This window comes from Microcebus murinus, chromosome 29 (genome assembly GCF_040939455.1).
Source record: "Microcebus murinus isolate Inina chromosome 29, M.murinus_Inina_mat1.0, whole genome shotgun sequence".
NCBI lineage: Eukaryota > Metazoa > Chordata > Mammalia > Primates > Cheirogaleidae > Microcebus > Microcebus murinus.
In genome coordinates this window covers 6,760,888-6,781,168 of record NC_134132.1, presented here as the reverse complement: position 1 = coordinate 6,781,168, position 20,281 = coordinate 6,760,888, and the positions used below count along the sequence as shown (strand labels likewise).

At 35.3% G+C, this 20,281-nt stretch overlaps 1 protein-coding gene across 10 annotated transcripts in view; it reads left to right on the top strand.

Annotated features, from left to right (window-relative positions):
* Nucleotides 1–20,281, top strand: part of PDLIM5 (PDZ and LIM domain 5) — a 187,163-nt gene that overhangs the window by 47,415 nt on the left and 119,467 nt on the right. For all 10 annotated transcript variants that reach the window (XM_075998758.1, XM_075998757.1, XM_075998756.1 and 7 more), the window contains exon 3: nucleotides 11,688–11,839. In XM_075998758.1, the coding sequence (XP_075854873.1) occupies nucleotides 11,688–11,839 (152 nt within the window). The remainder of the gene's footprint in view (nucleotides 1–11,687; nucleotides 11,840–20,281) is intronic.

Sequence of the window (20,281 nt, the reverse complement as noted above, 5' to 3'; positions counted from 1 at the left end):
CTGTATGACTTTTGGCAACCTCGCTATCTTTGGCTCTCAGTTTCCCTGTCACTTTCTCCCTGTACTGTAGACACCCTTAACTGCTTGCCATTCCCTGGAACTGGTAGTATTTTCATATCATCATGCCTTTCACTTGCTTTTTGTTTTTGCCTGGAGTACATGCTGCTTTCCTTGTTTGTTTCTGCAAATTCCAAGGCATATTTTATTACTCAAAGTGATTGTTATTATCTCTTGAGAAACCTTCATACCACCAAAGTATATTAGTTATTCCAGCCTTTGTGTTATGGATAACTTTTATACATTTCATCGTCATTCTGTAGTAGCTCAAAGTATCCTTTTTCTTTGCTTGGAATACTTTCTCTCTAGATATCTGCATGGCTCTATCCTTTACTTTGTTCTGGTCTCTGTGCAAATATCATCTCCCCAGGAAGTCTTCCCTGATCACCCAACCTTAAAATAGCATCTCTTAGCCCTTTCTGTACCCTTTCTCTGCTATATTTTTATTTTATACGCTTCTCACTTCCTCACATTTTATACTATATCTGTATATTTATTTGTTGATTATCTTTTTGTCCCAGGCTGAATGTAAGTTCCACGAGGGCAAAGACCTCATTCTGGTGCCTAGAACAGACTGGCACTTAATAGGCACTTAGCAGATATTTGTTGAATGATAGAATGAATGCATATTTGCTTTCCACCTTAGTCTAATAATTCATTCTTATAGTAATCAGTGTCTGGTTCTCATGTAATCATTCAGTAGATGTATGGTAAGTGAATAAATGCATAATTTAATGTTAAATGCTGGGGGCTCAGCTGTTACCAGGAAAGAAGATTCTTGCCCTTTAGATGAATTCATTCTAAAGAAAAAAGTCATTTGACGTATGAAAAAGTTGAAAAGTTTCAACTTTTCCTTTCCTAGTTAGTTCTGAAACTCCAGCTTTTTGAGTTTCTAATGTTTATGTGATTTTAGGTTTTTGAGAAGCACTCATGTTTGCTGGAAGAGACAAGAGGAAATCATTTGTAAGATCTGTTTAAATATGTACACAACATTTAAAAACAATTCCTTATTTAATAACGTCCTGGACTTTTTCTGTTTGTCTTCATGTGTTTGGAATGCTTTCCCAAACTCACCTTCTTCGTGATTTCTGTAGCATTGTTTATCATGCTATTTATATTTTCCTGGGTATTAGATTACTATACCAAAACCCAGATCTTTTAGTAACTTCCAGTTTGACTTATGGATGTTCACATTTATTTTGATTATTGTTCATCTGATAGTCTTAGTTCTGTTGCTGTTTTAAAAATCAGTTTTGCAACGATCTTGTCTTTCCTATCTCAGACCGAGAGCTGGTTTTAACCATTTCATGCTAATCCCAGGAATTCTCTCAAACATTTTAATGTTTTCAAAATAGGGAAATAAGAATAATATATATCAAACAATGGAGAATAATACAGAATTTATTTTAGTCACCAGATGAAAAATGGGTATTAGTGGTAAAGGCTGTTTAGACTATTGAAAAATTGTAAAATCTGTGTAACTATTTATTATCTCTTGGAGTTGAAAGGGACGCTAGAAACATTTGACCCAGTCACCTTGTATAGATGAGCAGAATGAGGCCAGGGATGAAAATGACTCGGCCAGGGTCACAGGATTTCTTAGAGGTAGAGCTAGAATCACCCTAATGTTTCATTTGTAATACATGTAATGTTTCCTTTGTAAGAGTACGTGATATTAGACACTTTCACGTACAGTTTGGGGAATTATTAATGGCCACAAATATTCTGGCTGGCAATCTCATGTCAAAGAGCAAAAACTTAGATGTGCATACTATTTTAGAAATAATTTCTGAAGAAAAAGTCTGATAAGTTTACCAAAGTAAATGTATAATATTGTTGATCACTGTATATTTAACATAAGAGAAAAAATTAGGAAATGACTTAACATGACTAAATTATAGCCTATTTATTGAATACCTTTGATTTGCAGTGTGGTGATTCATCAAATGTTTATTGCATATTATGTTTAAGTCCATTTACAATGAACTTAAAGAGAAATTTAAGATATAGTTACTGCCTAGAATGAGCATCCTCAGAATGTGATGTGCAGACCAAGAAAACTGTTGGTTATAGTTTGAGATGAAGTAAGTACAGAGATGGAGACTAAGTATCTAGGAACTTTTGTATTATTGACAATAATCTTATGTCTATTGAATAAAAAGTCTGGGCTTATATTTTATACTGTTTCTTTCCATTTTATTTTTCCAGTAATTTATTAGAGTTTGTGGCAGAATGGATACATGACAGATTGGGGGTAAAACTAGCCTTTCATCACAGATGATTTGTGAAGCGTTACTTTGTGGGAGTTGTGTACACATGTGAAAAGTGAAATAGTATAAAACAGTAGATGAGAGAAAAGCCCCTACCTGTTCTTTTGTATTTTTTCTTAGAATTGCAGATAGTGCATTATTGAAATAGGCCCTTATTCTATGTTAGTGATTTATACTATGAAGATTATAGAAGTTTCTTTAAAAGTAAATCCCTGTTTTTATAAGCTACACTTAATATGTGAAATCATGATTTTGTATCACTTTGGATTTTCATTCTAAGAGTTCTTAAATTTTCTTGATGCTAATGGAGCTTTTGTTTCAAAACATTTTTAGTTTGTGGGTTTGGAGAGGCCTGTGATCCATTCCCATGCCCCACCGTCCCCCCACTGCCTGCCCCCTGTCCCCCGGTAGAAATATGCTGGTACTGGTGGTGAGGAACCACAGTTGGAGAAACTCCATTCTTAGGTTTCATCAAATCATAAGTTCCTAAAATGTTTTTGGTCTTAGATGCCTTTGAGAATTTGGGGAAAGTTATGGTCCCACTCAATGGAAAATACATGCATGCTTGCATGCAATTGCAAAGGATTCATCTCATGATTGAATAGAACCTAGTGGAGAGAGAGTGTTGAAATGTGTGATTATGTGTTAAACTGTTTCCAGGTAAACTAGAGTTGACTAATTTGCATTTAATCTTTATAGTTACCTGTCACATTTTTAACATTTCTGTTATTATTATTCCAAAGTGGACTATGTAGAAACATTAATTTCTTTATAATAAACAAATTGTTTGATTTTGAAATGTTTATGGATGTGTTCTTTTTACAAATTACCATACTTTTCACATTTCTAGTAGAATAATACTCACACATTAACTATAAAACACATTAAATCTTTGGGCTTAGACACATATGGATTAGCTGTAAAATGAAAGTGTTAATGTGTTGGTGAATCACAATTTAAGAAGACATGTTTCTGTTTTATTAGGCCTTTGGTAAAGTAGAATAAGATGGCATTTCAGTGAATAAAAGTTTCTCATGGGAAATACAATAAGACTACCAGAACAAACAATACTGTATTAGCAGAAGCCTGTGTTTAAACTAGGTAGCTCTGTGGCCACATAAGGAAAGAGACATAATCACCCTCTTCTGTTTGGTTTTGTGAGGCATGATGACACATACTCTGAGGTATTCTCCTCATTGCTACCATATAAGGTGCATTCTCTAATTTTTGGGTAAAATTGATTACTCATGACCAAAACATAAGACCCACAGTTAAAGTAACCAGTGCTCATGAGTCAAGATTCTACATATTTACCCACAGAGAACAGTGTCAGTGATTGCTTGATTTTTCTCCCTATAATTCTAACCTACAAAAAGCTAAATCATTTTATTTCACAGAAAAAGGTATTACATCTAAAGTAGTCTCAGATTTTAAAGGGGCATATTCACTGTAGACATCTCAACCAGAGATTAGCCTTTTAAACGTGGTTGAGTAGCATTTGTAGATTGGTCCTAGTGCCAACACTGTATAACAACAAACAACACAAGACAGAACAATATTAAGTGCTCAAGTCGGATATTGTGGGGTAGATTTATGTACTTGGTTGATAGTAAACAAATTAGGCTTTGAAAAAAGACTTAATGGATATGTTTGGGAAAAGAAATCAGTACTTTGCAAATTTTCTTGACTTTTGTTCACTTAGTCCTTCAGGTGCTAGTAAAAAGTTCACTGGATTTTATTTGTTTGTGATATTTGGTGGTGGTTGAGTAGCACCTATTGTTGGCAGGAAAACAAGTTCTGTGTCAGTTCTCTATCATAGGTATAATGCTCATACATTTGTATGTGTTTTTTTGCGGGGTGGTGATGCCAAAAAGTCACATTTATGGTACCCTGTGAAGTATTTGGGAGATAGATACTTTGAAACTTTCAACCATAGTCTTGTGTCTGGATTTGAATTTTGTATTCTATAGCAGGCACTGGCATATACATTTTGAAACAAAATTAAATATTGCTCATTAATTAGATTGTTTAGAAAAATAACACCTTTTTTCAGTGCTTTCTCTGTCTCAAGAAAATCCTATTGGTTGGATTGATACAATTTTATTTAAATATTTCTTCAAATTTTGGTAATGGCACTGTTAGAAAAACAACAGCTTCCATTTTCCCATGGTTTGGTTCCCAGGGTTTTTGGACATGGGAAATTTCTGTTAGTGTTTCTTTCTTTAGCTGTCATATTTATATGTTCCTTTTTTACATTTACTAAGTCTGATGGCATTCCTGCCATACCCATGGTGTTAGGGTCATGTGTTTCCAAGCATTCCATATTTGTTGAAAATATGCAGAAGGTTGAAAACTTGCACTTTGGTAGTGGCTCATTGTATAGGTACTCCTCTCCTACTTGTTACCCATAGTATATATTAGGATAATTACCGAAGTAAATTCCTTTTGAACCAGAATAAATTGTTCTGTTTAGCAAACATCTGACAATTAAAATGGTGTTATCGATATTATAAAACCGGTTTCTATAATATACTTGGGCTTATATATTTTCAATAAATCATTTCTATTGCTGACACCTATTTTCTGAGTTTTGTAACTGCTGGCTTATTTCCAAGGGAAGGCAAATAGAAGTTTTTGTATGCATATTGAGCAGTTTCTATAATTCAGACAGATAATTTTCATTAGAGAATTCTAAGACATTGTTAGGGTTGCTGCTATGGCTAAACATTTTGTCTCTTGATGGAAAAGCATAAGGCAATGTAGCAGCTGTGTTGAATGATCATTTTAGAGAGAAATCTTAGGCAGTTAAACTTATTTAAAAATGGTATCTGCCATAATGGGTTATCATTTTAAAAAATGAAAATTTTTTTTTGTTTCTGTGATAGAGGTGCTCTCAAGAGATAATAGCTGAGGGAAAGAGTTAGTTTAACAGGTATATCTAACTTCTTATGAATCCCAAATAGCATACTTCTTTGTGGATAAGTTACATTTTATATTTGGTACATTTTTGAGTTCCTTATCTAAGTGGTCTCTTGTCTTGAGATATTAATATTTTATCTTCAGCACAGTTTTATAAAGATACAATGCTACTTTTTTGTTAAAAAGTTTTAGGAAGAAATGCTGCTGGAATCTCACATTTGGATGGAAGCTAAGCATTTTGGGGAAATTTAGTTATAAATTTTATTTGAGAACAATGAATTAATGACATGTTTAATGACACACATAAGTATTGCTGTGAGAAAATTAGCTCTGTAGTTAATTATAGTCGTGTATGTTATTTTGCCAATGCAAATCAAAATATAAAATCTTCTCTCTTTTGTAACTAGTGATTATTTTGATATTCTGTTCAATTTAAATATTGTTTTTGTGCATGTGCCTATGGATATATAACACAGAGACAAGGCCTCGATCTAGCTTTCTAACACCTGCTATATTTCATCAGTCTTTCTTCCCTCCTGATCTTGGTTCCCTGTTCTTTTTATACCAATACCCTCTTTTGTGTGTTCTCTTGTTTTCTTCCATTCTTGTCCTTCCCCAAGCAAAAGGCTTCTTCATCAACATCACCCTATTGATTCTTTTCCTTTGGCCTCTTGGTACAGCGGCAACACTAACTCTCCTGGGAGGTGGTGACATGAGGTCACTGTTCGGTGGGAATGGAGTCTGGAAATCTCAGCATTGGAGAGTGGTCAGCAGCGAAGGAGGGTGCAGCGAGCTAAGGTTCTGCGTGTGGCATTTCCATCTCTGTTGCTCAATGGGGGACAAGTTTTGGTTTAGAGAAGCAGATGGAAGAGAATGAATGAAGGAGGGATATTTGACCTTCCTTTAAGGAAGGAAGTGACAAACCAGAAGGAAATCTGACTGGTCAGTTTGAAAAAGCTGTCTTCTCTGCCCTGTAGGTCCTTGAAGTAGGCTTCCAGCCTGTGCAAATTTGTGGCTTAGTATAACAATGAACAATAAGAGCATTTCCTGTGCATTTGGTGGTGTGTGCTGTGCTGGTGTTTTATTTAACCTGCTCAGCAGCTCTGTGAGGCTTGTGGAATTATAGTCCCCATCTGCAAAGAGAGGGAGCACAGGGGCTGGGAGGCAGAGTAAATCCAGGTCACAGAACTAGCAAGTGGCAGAGCATGAATATGAACTCAACGTTTGCCTCACTTCAAAGCTTATGCTCCGTATTGGGTCTTGCTGTGTGCACGTAAACAAGTCATTTAATCACTTTGAAGCTCTGTTTTCCCACCTGTAAAGCAGACTGACAACTACCTTCCAGTAGTGAGGAATGAGTAAGGGCCCTCAGAGTTCCTGACTTACTGTTTGTTGGTGCTCAGTAAATAGTACTAATTACTTTTTTCCTGGGTCGTTTCTTTCTCAGGGCAGTAAAACACTGTGTGACAGGAGCTACCCTTCTGGAAAGACTGAAGAAAATTTACCTTTGAGGCTTTCCTAGTCAAAATAAGATGAGGGAAGCTCAAGGCCCCTGATTCCCTTTTCCCTTACAACTGCCCATACCCAGAACACACACACTCTTTCTCTGTCTCTCCTACTTCCTTTTCAAGAGAAAACTTCTTGTAATCCATAATTTCAGATAAAAGGGTTAAAATGCAGCTGTTCCTAGGAGTGAGTTTTAGCCCAAGGATAGGTGATTGATATTCAGTCCTCTCCTGTCTAAATTAATGCGGATGCTCAGTGAAAGTATCTTGGAGAGCACACAGTTCTAGTTTTCCTCATTTCAGTATCGGTAAATATTGACCTTAGAGGTAGTTCCAGCATGTGCAGCAGGGTATGCTTGCAACTTAAGAGAGACCATAAAACAATGTTTCTAAAGAAGCATACAAGAACAATTAAGTCTGTGGAAAATTGGACAGTAGCACTGAAAAATGCATCTAAAGATCACAGGAGAAGCATTTGCTTGCGATTACTTTGATTTATATTGAACTTGACCCAGGAGCCTCCCCCAACTGCTTCCTTCCTATACATTGTGCATTTATGAAATCTACACACACTTATGGCTGCCATGTAATATGTACAAGATACACTGATGACAGAAAGGTATTACTGCTTCAAACAAATGCAAGCTATTCACATTTGCAAAATCAGTAAAAAATGAGCTATGTATATAATGAATGACCTTGCAGTCTTTCCTTGACTACTCACAATTCATAATGATGCTACATCCTACCCAGTTAAGAGAAAAGAAACATTTATCTTTCTAATGAGTGAACAGCTTGAGGAAGTGGTTCTGGGGATAAATGAAGCTCATAGTAGTATTCAGTGAAGTATTACCTTTTCACCAGTCCTAAATTTGTTTCTGTACATTGGGCATTTCCCACTTTTAACATCATTAATTCAGGCCCTTCATGCCCTTAAATTTAAACTGTGTGAGTAGGAATCTTGGGTAGAGAATAATAAAGATGGTAGAGATTTAGAAAAGATGTCAGTTTCAGAAACCTAAGATGATTAATATTACTAAGCTCAAAAAACTGTAAACAAAAAGGAGTTAGTATGGCAGTTTGAATGTATCAGAGATCGTTCATATTCTAATGGGCGTGTTCATTTCTGCTAATTGGTTGATAAACAATTTTGATTAAACACAGTTAGGCTTTTCCTAATGTTTGCTAGATAAATAAAATTACCAAGGGAAGTCATGGCATGTCTTTGGAGGTCCTAGAAACTGTATATTACTAATTGTCTAAAATGGATTTATTTTGTTATACTGGAAATAAGTTTGACTTTTGACCTTACTTAGGTCAGTTAGGTCTAATTATTAATTGAAGATTATAATTTTCAGATTAGAATAGATTTTTCTGTCCTTATTGGTAAATGAAGATTATTTATGCTAGAATTTAGTATATTAAACTGATGTACTGATTTTATTGATTTCTTAATTTAATATAGTTTAATCAAATATTTTTTAAAATCTGTGACGCTATTTAAGGCTCTTGGGGAAGAGCAAATTATAAAACATGATCCCCACATTTAGGGAGCTCATTTTGAAGCTGGAAACATATGGTTTGTATTTCAGACTTCAACTTTATTTGACATTGTAGGAAGCAAAAAGCATTTGAAGATTTTTACCCTCATTTTATAAATAGAGATTGACACGATTAGAACTCTCCAAGTGAGTGGTAATGAGGCCACCATTTGGACATGTAAAGATGGAGGAAAGGGAAAGGAAAATGGAAAGTGTGGAGGTAGGGAGGGTCTTCAGAAACCTGTTGAGGTAGGCAACAGGCAAGATCAAGGTGAAAGACGATCAGAATATGGACTATGATGGGAGATGAATGGAAGTATGGGCAAGATTTAGTAATTTTCAGAGATGTGGTTCTCAAGGAAGAGGCAAAATTCAGGAGGCTATAGGATTTCTGTGCTCTGTGATCAGTAAATAAGGGTGGTAGTTTAGAACAAAAGCAATCCTAAAAAGATAGGTAATTCTTGAGATTATAGGATCTCAAGAGAGTCTAGTGGGCAACTGGAACAAATGAGTAAGCAATGTTTATTTGGTTATGACACTGTCTTTGATTTGATTATTTTCTTCCTATATTGTTAATTACCTTTATATTACTACCGGACTGAGAATATTTAACTTGCTTCTGTTGGGTACATTTAGAACAAATGCCCATAGATTTCAGTGTTTCTATTGTAAGGCTACTTTATGTGAGAATGGTGAGGTTAATTTAGCTGTATTCTATTTCTGGTTAATTTTTTTTTAATGTTTGCCCTTTTGGCTAAAATGAAACTTAGGATGATTTATGTTTATGCTTTCTCTCATTACCAGGATTCCAAATTTTAGTTCATTTGCTCATTGTATTGGGGAATAGATGTTTCTTTGTTCCACAAGAGTCCTCCAGATTTGACTCTTATTTTAGGATTAAATGTATATCTTTGTATAGGTAGTTCACAGATAGATAAACTTTTAAAATTGGCAGGGACCTTATAAGGCTTTTGAGATCATCTAGTGCAGCCCTCACATTTCTCAGATTAGTAATCAAAGGTAATAATAATACAGCAATAGCTAACATTTATTGAGCTTTTATTGCATGCAATCGTTATAACAATCCTATAGCATAAGTGAAGTGACCATTCCATAGTCCCATAGAAAGCACCAACATAGCTGACCTTAGGAACTGTTTTCTTTATAAATGTACTTCACAATTTAAACAATTTAGTTCAGTGCAGAAAAGAAGAAAAATTAGTATTTTCTGTTATTAAATATTTTCTTTAATATTTAAATTAATAAAAAGAATACCAATTATTAAAACACTTCACACATATTTAGTATAGTAAAATAACATCATTTAATATAGTTATTGTTGTTTTTAAAGACATTTTCCTTACTCCTAAAAACACATTCATGTTTTAGTAAATATGTCTTCTTTACCCAGTAGTTGTGTGTGTGTGTGTGTGTGTGTGTGTGTGTGTGTGTGTGTGTGTTTTGAGATAGGATATCGCTCTGTCACTCTGGCTAAAGTCAGTGGTGTCTTCATAGCTCAAACTCAAACTTGTGAACTCAAGTGATCCTCTTGCTCAAGTGATCTTCAGGCTCCTGAATAGCTGGGAATACAGGCGGGGTGCCACCACACCCAGCTAATTTTTCTATTTTTTGTAGAGATAGGGTCTTGAGATGTTGGTCAGGCTTGTCTTGAACTCCTGGCCTCAAGCAGTCCTCCAGTTTTTTTAAACTGTGGTAAAATATACTTAACATAAAAGTTAACCATTTTTATCATTTTTAAATGCATAATTCAGTTGCATTGACAGAATACATTCACGATGTTATACAGCCATCATCACTATCCATTTCTAAAACCTTTTCATCATCACGGACAAAAACTCTATAAAATATTTAGTTTCAAGTACTAGAGGAATGCCGGATACTTTCTTTCTTTCTTTCTTTTTTGGGCCTGGTCTCACCCATCTTCCAGCAACCCAATATTTAGTGTCATCTGCTTGTAGTTATTGAATGCTGAATTGTCATTTGAATTAAAATGGTTTCTTTGATTTGTACTTGTTTCATGTTTCTAGATATCTATGAAGATTGCACTGCCATTCATTTATTGTAACTTTATATTTGTTTCTTTTGCAATAATGAAACATATATACATGAACTTTGAAAGAGATTGAACTAAGTAATGTAAACACATAGAAAATTTTATTGAGTAAGGGAAGAAAGACTGGGGAATAAGGAGTCTGTTATACAAAAAAGTCTGGCAGTGTCAGATACAACCAGTTTCCTTCCCCTCCTGTTAAATGTCTGGAGCAGGAAGCATACCCAGTATAAAAGATATTTGGGCCTGTGATCTGAAAGAATTCAGTCCCCAAACACTGGCTATGAACTGGACTCAATAGGAAAGATTGTTCAGTAGATCCTCCCTCTGTATTACTCTTTGTGTTCAAACAAAAATACAGCTGTTTAAAGAGTTTTAAAAAATTATTTCTAAAAGAGCATAAAACCCCATTCAGATTACATTCATTTTCTTTTTTTAAAATTTATTTTTATTTTAGCGTATTATGGGGGTGCAAGTGTTAAGTTTACTTATATTGGCCATGCCCCCCTCCCCCCTTGAGTAAGAGCTTCAAGCGTGTCCATCCCCCAAACATTGCACATCTTACTCATTGTGGTTGTATATACCCCTCCTCTCCTCCCCCCTCCCACCCTCCTGACACCCGATAAATGTTACTCCTATATGTCCACTTAGGTGTTGATCCGATAATACCAATTTGCTGGTGAGTCTATGTGGTGCTTTTTTTCCCATTCTTGAGATACTTAGTAGAATGGGTTACAGCTGTATCCAGGAATATACAAGAGGTGCTATATCACCATTGTTTCTTAAAGCTGAGTAGTATTCCATGGTATACATATACCACATTTTATTAATCCACTCTTGAATTGATGGGCACTTGGGTTGTTTCCATAGCTTTGCAATTGTGAATTGTGCTGCTATAAACATTTGAGTGCAGGTGTCTTTTTCATAAAGTGACTTTTGATCTTTTGGGTAGATGCCCAGTAGTGGAATTGCTAGACATTCATTTTCTACATGTTCCATTCTAAAATGTGAAATATCCTTTCTACATCTCTTCCTCATTCATAATAATCATACAACTATCGATGTGCAATAAAAAATTGGAGAAATTATCAAGGAACCTTTCTCAGAAAATTATTTTAGTTTTTTTATAAAGCAAATAAGAATTTAAGAAAATAAACATGGAGATCATTTGCATTTTAATGTTACTTGTTAAGCAATTTAATTTTGTGTTATTTTAATGGTATATTAATATACTTCTGGTATAAGCAAAAGTGTAATTTTTGTCTGCCTTTATTATTCTTTATTTTTAAAGAGCGACACTCCTAATGAAATGTGTTTATTACAGCTCAAAGATGGTGGCAAGGCGTCCCAGGCGAATGTAAGAATAGGTGATGTGGTTCTCAGCATTGATGGAATAAGTGCAAATGGAATGACTCATCTTGAAGCCCAGAACAAGATTAAGGGTTGTACAGGCTCTTTGAATATGACTCTGCAAAGGTAAGTTGCTTTTTGTTTGCCTCTGAGAAAGGAAACAACATTAAGCAATGTGTTTTTGTGTGTCTGATTCATGGTGTTAACTAAGGAGCAGTTTCTACCACCATTGTTTCAGGTAAATAATAAAAAAATATAATGGCTCTTAAATTGAGTAATTGCGCAATATGAGAATTGCTGAAAGCTATGGAATATTTTCCCATCAAAAGGCATGTATTCATATACTCAAAAATTATGTGTTTTTCAGTTTCAGAGAATTCAAGAATTCTTGAAATGTCTCAGTAGAGTACAGGCTAGGAATGCTTATTGAAGGGTAAAATTCTTGGTCTTAAAATTCCAAACAGCATATTAGAGGATATTCTCTTAGGGTGTGGTTTGGCTTTCCTTTGTTTGTCTTTTTCCCTTTTATTTATTTATTTTTTTGTTTGTTTTTGAGTAGAAAATAACTTCTAATTTGCCCATTTCAAGGCTAGACTTTTTGAACTTCTTCAAGTCAATCTGGCCTCAATTATAAAATAGTTAATCATTATGTGGATTATAGTATATCAGGTATTTTGAGCATCACAACATTGAACCTGCATTAAAATAATCTGGAATGCTTGTTAAAAGTATTGATTTTTATAATGAATCAGAATTTCTGGAAGTAAGGATTAGGAATTAAATTTGGTTAAGTTCTTTGTGATTATGATGACTTACAAAGTTAGAATCACTGCATATCTTGGGCTGAGGAGAAGGGAGGAGAAGGAGGTAATGGAAAGAGAGTGACTGAATGATAGCTCTGAAATTTAGCTTTGTAAAGAAGGTGTAATATCTTGATATCTACCAGGTAGTTGTGGAGGGTTTTATTAAACAAGTCTTGTTTTTGATGATTACAAAACGTGAGGATTCTGTATTTTATTAAATTAGGAAAACACCATTTCCTCCCCCAAAACATCTAGTAGTCTTCCATAAATTGTCATACATTTATGAATCTTTAAAATAGAGGTAAAATTTGTGGTATCTTCTGAAGGGTCCAAATGTGGAACCTTTTTTCTTGGAGTTTCTCCTAGACTAGTGTTTTGTGGAAAGCACTTTGGCAATACTTCTTTAGTCCTTGCTACTGCTGTTCTTGGGATTGCTATTTAAAGGATTTATACAGGGTAAATTATACTTAATTTGTCTGAATGAGTATCAATTTTGTCTTAAAAACGAATAGGAAATTTTTTTTTACAAACTTACACTGACTTAGATGTATGGATCTGCTTTGATGTAGCATGACTTTCTAACCAGTTCCTTCTCTGCGGTCTTTTTTTATTTTTAGCAGGAGAAATTCCTTTTAGTGGGACTGCTGAATCCGTTGTTACATGTATTTTAAATTTTCCTAGCTACTGCATAGAAAAGTAGTCAATGAGAAAAGTAATCTATCACTAAAAAAATTCTCTTTTAATAGTATTCTTCTATTCTCTATATTTAGACATAACAGCACCAACCAAATGAAAGTAGTCATTTTGTTAAGCAGTTTTACCAAGTATGAATTTTGAAAAAGAACCAAGAGGTCAAGAAGCTTCATTTGTCTGAGGTAGCAAGGAAACAAGACAAATACAGATGATGATGGGCTGTTTCTCCCATTCTAAAATTGCAAGTTTATGTAAGGGTATGTCTTCTTTTTATGGGCTGCATGTCATTTCTTTCATTCCAGCCTGCTTCTTTTCACATTGTGCTGCTTATTTTATGACCCAGGACCCAGTATCTTATTTTCTGCTGAAATAGTTCTGGGCCCCGTATGACTAGATGAACCAGATGTTATTCTGTTTGGATGCATTTCCAATTATAGCAATCTGCTACTGACTCTAATAAAGATTCTTTTAGGTTACTTAAGTACAAAATTTAACAAACTAACTTGCAAAACATACTTAATTTTAAATATTGGGGTACACTATTTAATTTTAGCTTCATATTTGTGAATATAGGCATGCAGCGGCCCAAAATATGAGAGCATTTTAGAGTCCCATTGTTATTCATTGTAATTCTCTTCATGTGTTTGAACACTGTCTTGTGTTAAGTAATGTCAGCCTGTTTTCATAGTGTGCACATCTGAAAAACTTCATGGTATAACATTGACAATGCTACTGAAGAAATACTTTTGCCTTTTAAGGGAAAAATAAAAACTTTGAAAAGTTATCTTTGGTTCTTCCCTATACCAGGGCCATTCTTTCTGTAAGTTCTCTCTCTCATACCAAAGCAAATGTGGGTTTTTTTCCACTTATTTCTGAATTTGAGCAGCATTCTTAATTGGCCTCCGGTCACTTCTTTATCCCACCTCACACCAACCAAACTGCTCTGAATTCTCCTTCCAAACTGAATTACCTAGAAGAATACTTTTTCAGTGCAGCTCTTTGCTTCATAAACATGAATTTTCTTAGTGAATATGTAGCACTCTCCTTTCCTGACTTGTCTTAGTCTGGTTTCTCCAGAAGCAGAGCCTGAGATGGGGATTCTTGTGCAAGGGATCCATTAAGGGTGTTCTTTCACATGTTACTTGCAAAGACATGAGTGAAGCGGGATTGGGAGGCAAAAGAAACTGAGAGGAGCAGAGATGGGATTTCGTTTCAGGCGATGTCTAGCCTCATTCGATCAGGCAGGAAACTTGGGATCAGGATTACACCATAGAGTCTGTCCCACCTTGAGGCAAGGGGACTGGGCTTTTGTACCCTCTCCCCTGCATTCGTTAGCTGTCCTGGACTTATGTTGTGTGAGGGAGCAGGGAAGAGGGCTAGGAGGTAGCTTCTATTGCTTCCACAGAAAGTTGCTGGCGTGAACCATTAGCAGTAATGCAGGGAGTACCTGGGGGATGAATGTACTAAACCGCTGGGAGTTTTCCAGGGGATCCAGGCCAGGCACCACCAGCATGTGCAGGAGCTTCTCTCCAGACCTGAGTCCTCTGCTCAGAAGATTATGTTCTCAGTAACTGAGTCCCACTCACACTTTCCTCTCCAGATCACCACTGCTCCTCACTGAATACCCTCTGTTCCACTTAGGATGGGTTTCTCACTGACCTTTATGCAATCTCATGAAATTTACTTCATCTAGAATGCCCACCCCCTGTTCACTGCCAGTGCGTGCCTTCAGCTCCACAAAACCCACACTGAACCTCGTCTCCTGCCCATGGTCTTTTCCTGCTATTGCATCTCATTCATGTTTTTCTCCTCTGAATGCGTATGAAACAGTTTATACCATTCAGTTCAGCGTTATTTAATTATATACCAGGGGCTGGCGCGGTGGCTCACGCCTGTAATCCTAGCACTCTGGGAGGCCGAGGCGGGCAGATTGCTCGAGGTCAGGAGTTCAAAACCAGCCTGAGCAAGAGCGAGACCCCGTCTCTACTATAAATAGAAAGAAATTAATTGGCCAACTAATATATATAGAAAAAATTAGCCGGGCATGGTGGCAAATGCCTGTAGTCCCAGCTACTTGGGAGGCTGAGGCAGCAGGATCGCTTGAGCCCAGGAGTTTGAGGTTGCTGTGAGCTAGGCTGATGCCATGGCATTCACTCTAGCCTGGACAACAAAGTGAAACTCTGTCTCAAAAATAATAATAATTATATACCAGGCATAATCAAGAATAACAAGGCTGAGTCTATGAGTCATAGACAAATAAACCTAATTAGTTAATAGTCATTCCTTATACTGCCTATGTTATTAGCTAATTCCTCCATGTATATTAGTGCTGTTTCTCCAGCTAGACTCCTTGAAAGCAGAGACCATGTTTTTTACCCTATTTGTATTTGGCAACATCTTATATAGTATTGTGTTCTTTATGTCTAATAAATAATTGTTTGATAGGCACCAGTATTATTTCCCAAACTTTGAATCATGTATTTAGTCCACAAATATTTAATGGACTTTATGTGCCGGGCACTATTGTAGATGCTGGGGACATAGCAGTGAAGAAAACAGACAAAAATCCCTGCTTTCATGGTACTGACGATTTAACAGTTACGTGGAATGTATAGTATATCTCATGGTGATAAATGTTATGGGGAAAGATAAAGTATTCGAGGGAGATAGAGAGTGCAAGGGCAAGGAATTACAATTTAAAATAGGGTAGTAAGGAAAGCCACAATGGGAAGTTTATTGGCTATCTGGGCCATGAGTGCCCAGAGGGCAGAGCCAGTACGGTGGCCTCTGTCAGGGAGGCCAGCGTTGCTGGAGCAGAGTGTGTGAAGACAGGTTGGTCTAACAGAGGTGAGATTAGAGAGGCAGCAAGAAGGGGTAGAAGTAGAACAGAACTTACAGGGCCTTGTGGATCCTTGTCATGTTTGTAATCAAATTTAAGTTTTCCTGGGCCTATTAAAAGATTGTGAGAAAGCTTTGGAAAGTTATAGCTGGTGGCCAGATGCAGACAGGGTTCAGGAGAGAAATGACTTCATTATTGGAATGGGAGGCCACAGGAGGGAGCAGACCACGCCTCTCCCCAGTCTGTGGTCCTGGCGCTGCCTTTTCCTTCCAGCTCCGTAGAAACACCTGGCCATTACCACTCTGCCAAACTCTGCTCACCTCCACCCAAGAATCCCCAAGGGGAGAACATGAGAGAGAAAACCCACTTTTGTTTTTGATATGAAAATTACTAGCAATTTTGTTTTGTGGATTTTCTTTTTTGCATTGAATAGTATTATTAAATATCCATTAAAGAAAATGTTTAAAGAAAATGTATGTGTGCATTTTTAAAATTTGACTTCAGTTTTAGGCTCGACCTCAATATTCTAAAATAGGATTTAGATAATAAAAAGTAAGATAAAGATACTTGCTGGATTGAGGTTGTTGTGTAACTATTATTTATTCATATATCTAATCTAATTGTCCTTCTATGATAGCCTAAAAGACAAGACTTGACTCACTATACTCTGGGTCTCTAATGAATACAGAGGTGTGGGTGGTTTTATTTTGATTTCTCTTTTATCCTCGAAAAGAATTGGAAAATATTTTTTCTGCATCTGAAACTAATTCTAGGAGTACTACCACTAGACTATGAAAAATTCTATTTAAAATATTTACTCTTGGGGAAACCAGGCAAATTGCAGTGTGCTTATTTTAAAATATCAAATGCATTTTGACTATGATTTTGGTCCAAGTCAAAGTAGATAATTTAAAAAATTACATTATTTCAGCTAATAAAGGAAGAAAACTACTTTTGAGAGCTTTGGTGTCTAATAAAGAACTGTTAATTATGTTAGAACTGGATTCTTTGAATATAATTTTTTAACTATTTCATTTATTTAGTAATTCTCTGCATAGGACATAGATAAACTTTGCTAGTAGCTTACTGTAGGATTTGGGGCAAGTTACTAAACTACCATGCCTTAATTTTCTTGACTATAAAATGAGTTCCTGGATGATTCCTAAATTCCCTTTTTGCAATAAAAATTCTGGTTCTTGTTCTGGTTTTCAACTGTAAACTGATAAGTTCCCTAGAGCTTGTTGTTAGATCAAATCAACTTAAGTTTGCTTATTTTGGCTGAGAGGATCAGGAAATTGGACTTTCTTCATTGGAGTTATCTTAAACTGTGCCAGGTTAACAAAGTGACTTGTTCTGTTCTGCTCACTTTAAGGTGAAAGGTAGGTCAGATGGGTAGTCAAACATTTAGTCATCAAAAAATACAGTGTGATGTATTTTTATCCTTATTTTGTATTTTTAAATTAATCCTCTTGAAAGCACAGAGAATATATATATAGCTTTTCTAATCTTCCTTGTTTTTGATATTATTGGTAGTGGCATGTCTGTGGTTTTTTTTCTACTTTTGTTTTTTGTTCTTCAGTCTTCATTTAGTGTATAACTTGTTATGATTGGAAGTGAAAGATCTAGAAGAGCTGAGTTTTGAAAAATATTGATGTACTCTCTTACTGCCTTCCCCGTCTTCTTCATCCTTCAAACAGCAACTACAAAAAAATTGTCAGAGGTCCAGTAACCACTACTAATGAATGGCAGATTGGAATAATTTAATAGGTACCTTGGGTTAAAAGAAAAAAATAGCTATTGTACCAGACTGAAGCTATTATCCATCTTTTGTTTGATTTTAACAGATTGCCTCATATCCTATTACTGTTAGCTTTATGGGTTCAACTCTGCTATTTCTCTCACTAGTAGAATAGAGGCAGGATTTTGGAAAGTATTTTTTTCAATCAAAGTTCTCTATCTGGGATATTTCAATTCATGTGAATTAAAAGGCATTTAGTTAGATTATCTTTTCTTTTAATAATTGGAGTTGCACATCATCCCTATTGATTTTATTTTATTTTATTTTTTGGGTTTCTCTTTGGTATTTCACTTGCTTTTCTAGTGTTTATTCTGCAGTTTAACTTTTACTGCATTTTGTTTGTTTGTTTGCATTTTAAATTCTTAGGTTGGAGGATGACCATTTTTCAGAAGGACTGAGTCTGCTTGATTATATCTCCCTTCCTCCCCTGACTCCCGTCATTACAATTAGAAATGCTACTTAGGAAAGGGGAAGAAGACAAGCATATATTGACATGTATTGTGCATGTTTTTCATATAGATCATTTATATCAATCCACAGAGGAAGAAGTTAACATCCATTTTTCAGTTAAGTACATAGTGGCTTAGAGACTTATGTGCCTTGCCTAACAAACTCAGGTCAGTTCAAATCCTATGGTCCCCTCACTTTCTTTCCTGCAGCAAGAACTCGGTGACTAGTCTCTAGTATATATTTGATAAGATGGGGTAGTAACACAATACGGGTCACTCTTTGACTCCTCTACTTGTACGCAACAGCATCTCTGTTAAGAAGTACTTTCCATTTTTACTCTCACCTGTCAGTATTCTATATTAAGGATTATACTTAAATTATTTTCTATGTGCTTTAAAAAGACCCTATATATGAGAATGAAAGGAAAAGGAAAACAAGGCTAAATAGGTTAGTGAGCCACTAGATAGGAGCATTCATTTGGATACTGACTTGTGTATATGGTTGCCTGTCCTAAATCAGAATGTCATCTTTTATTTTTCACTACCAGGTATGTTGTTGAATATAATTGCTAATTTATTTCCATAATAAAGTTTAAAGACTTAATTATCCAACAGGCTTCTGTGTATGTATTCCTTGAGTAACTAAGGTTTCAGGAATTTTTAGAAATAATGTTTTAAGGACTGTTTGCTCAACTCACTGGAAAAGAGAATATAATTGTCAAGCAACAAACCAATCAGCAGACATAGAAGTATTTATCTTATGTATCTCTTTTTCTTCAACAGGGATAAAGATTGTTGGAAATGGACTTACAGGTTCCATTTAGTTAATCTTTTTGAATGGTCTATAGCAGTTTGATAATAAGTAGATTTGGTAAATGTGGTTGGTCAGGATATATTTTGAATTTTGAAATTTTTCACTTCAACCTTTATATCTTGAAAGTATGCAGTTATTTTTTAACATAGAAAAGTCTATTCCTCTGAAAGAAAAATTATTTCCATCTGTAGTCCTTTGGGAAAACAATCCTAGAAAATAATACATTTAAAGAATTGTTTAATTTTAAAGCTTTATTATAAAATTATTTTGGGTCACACCTAAAATAGTCTTTGTGAAAGGAATTCTAATATGTAGAATTTTTTTATATGTGGGGAATTTTTAAAGGCCATGAAATAGAGGTATAAAGAAGATGAATGACAATAACATTGGCTTTGAAATTAGGCAAACTTGGTAAAAATCCTGGTTTCATCCCTTCTTAGCTGTGTAATCTTAGGAAAGTTATGTAGCTGGGTTTCAGTTAGCTATTTGTAATTAGGCATAGCAATACCTGCCTTTTAGGGTTTTTATAAAGGTTAAATGAAATCATACATTTAAAGCACCTAGGACATAATAAAGATGTTTTCTCTCCTTTTTTCCTACTTCTCTCCTCAATTGATAAATGAGTTTTAATACAGCCTCCATTGTAAAGGTACTTCCAGAAGGTCATATTTGTTTTGTTTCTTGGCAACAGGATGGGTGTGTCTGGAAGGAAAGTGAGAGGGAAGGCAGGTAGGTAGTTATCTGGAAAAGTCAGAAAGATGATGAAGCAAGTATTAGAAGAAAGGATTATTTGTTCAAATGAGTGATTTTTTTTTTTTTAAATCATACAGTTGTAGTCAAAGCTTTTTCAAAGAGTGTAGTGGATGCAAACATGTTTACTGCCAGCTAACTACTGCTTTGTTTCAAAATTATTGTCTTAACCAATAATTTATGGCCCATCTGGCAGGAAAAATAGTGACAGCAGAGAGAAACCAGTATACACCTAGTCTTGTTTATTCTGCCAACTCCTCTTGTTCTTAGAGGAAAAATGCAGATGGGCTTCCCTTTTACTGTGGATTAAGTCAGAAACACAAACAAGCAAAAAAGACGAGGTTTTTTTCCTCTCATTCTCCCATCCCAATTCATGGATATTCCCTTTAATGTTATTTTCTGAGTAACATATTAAAATCAAA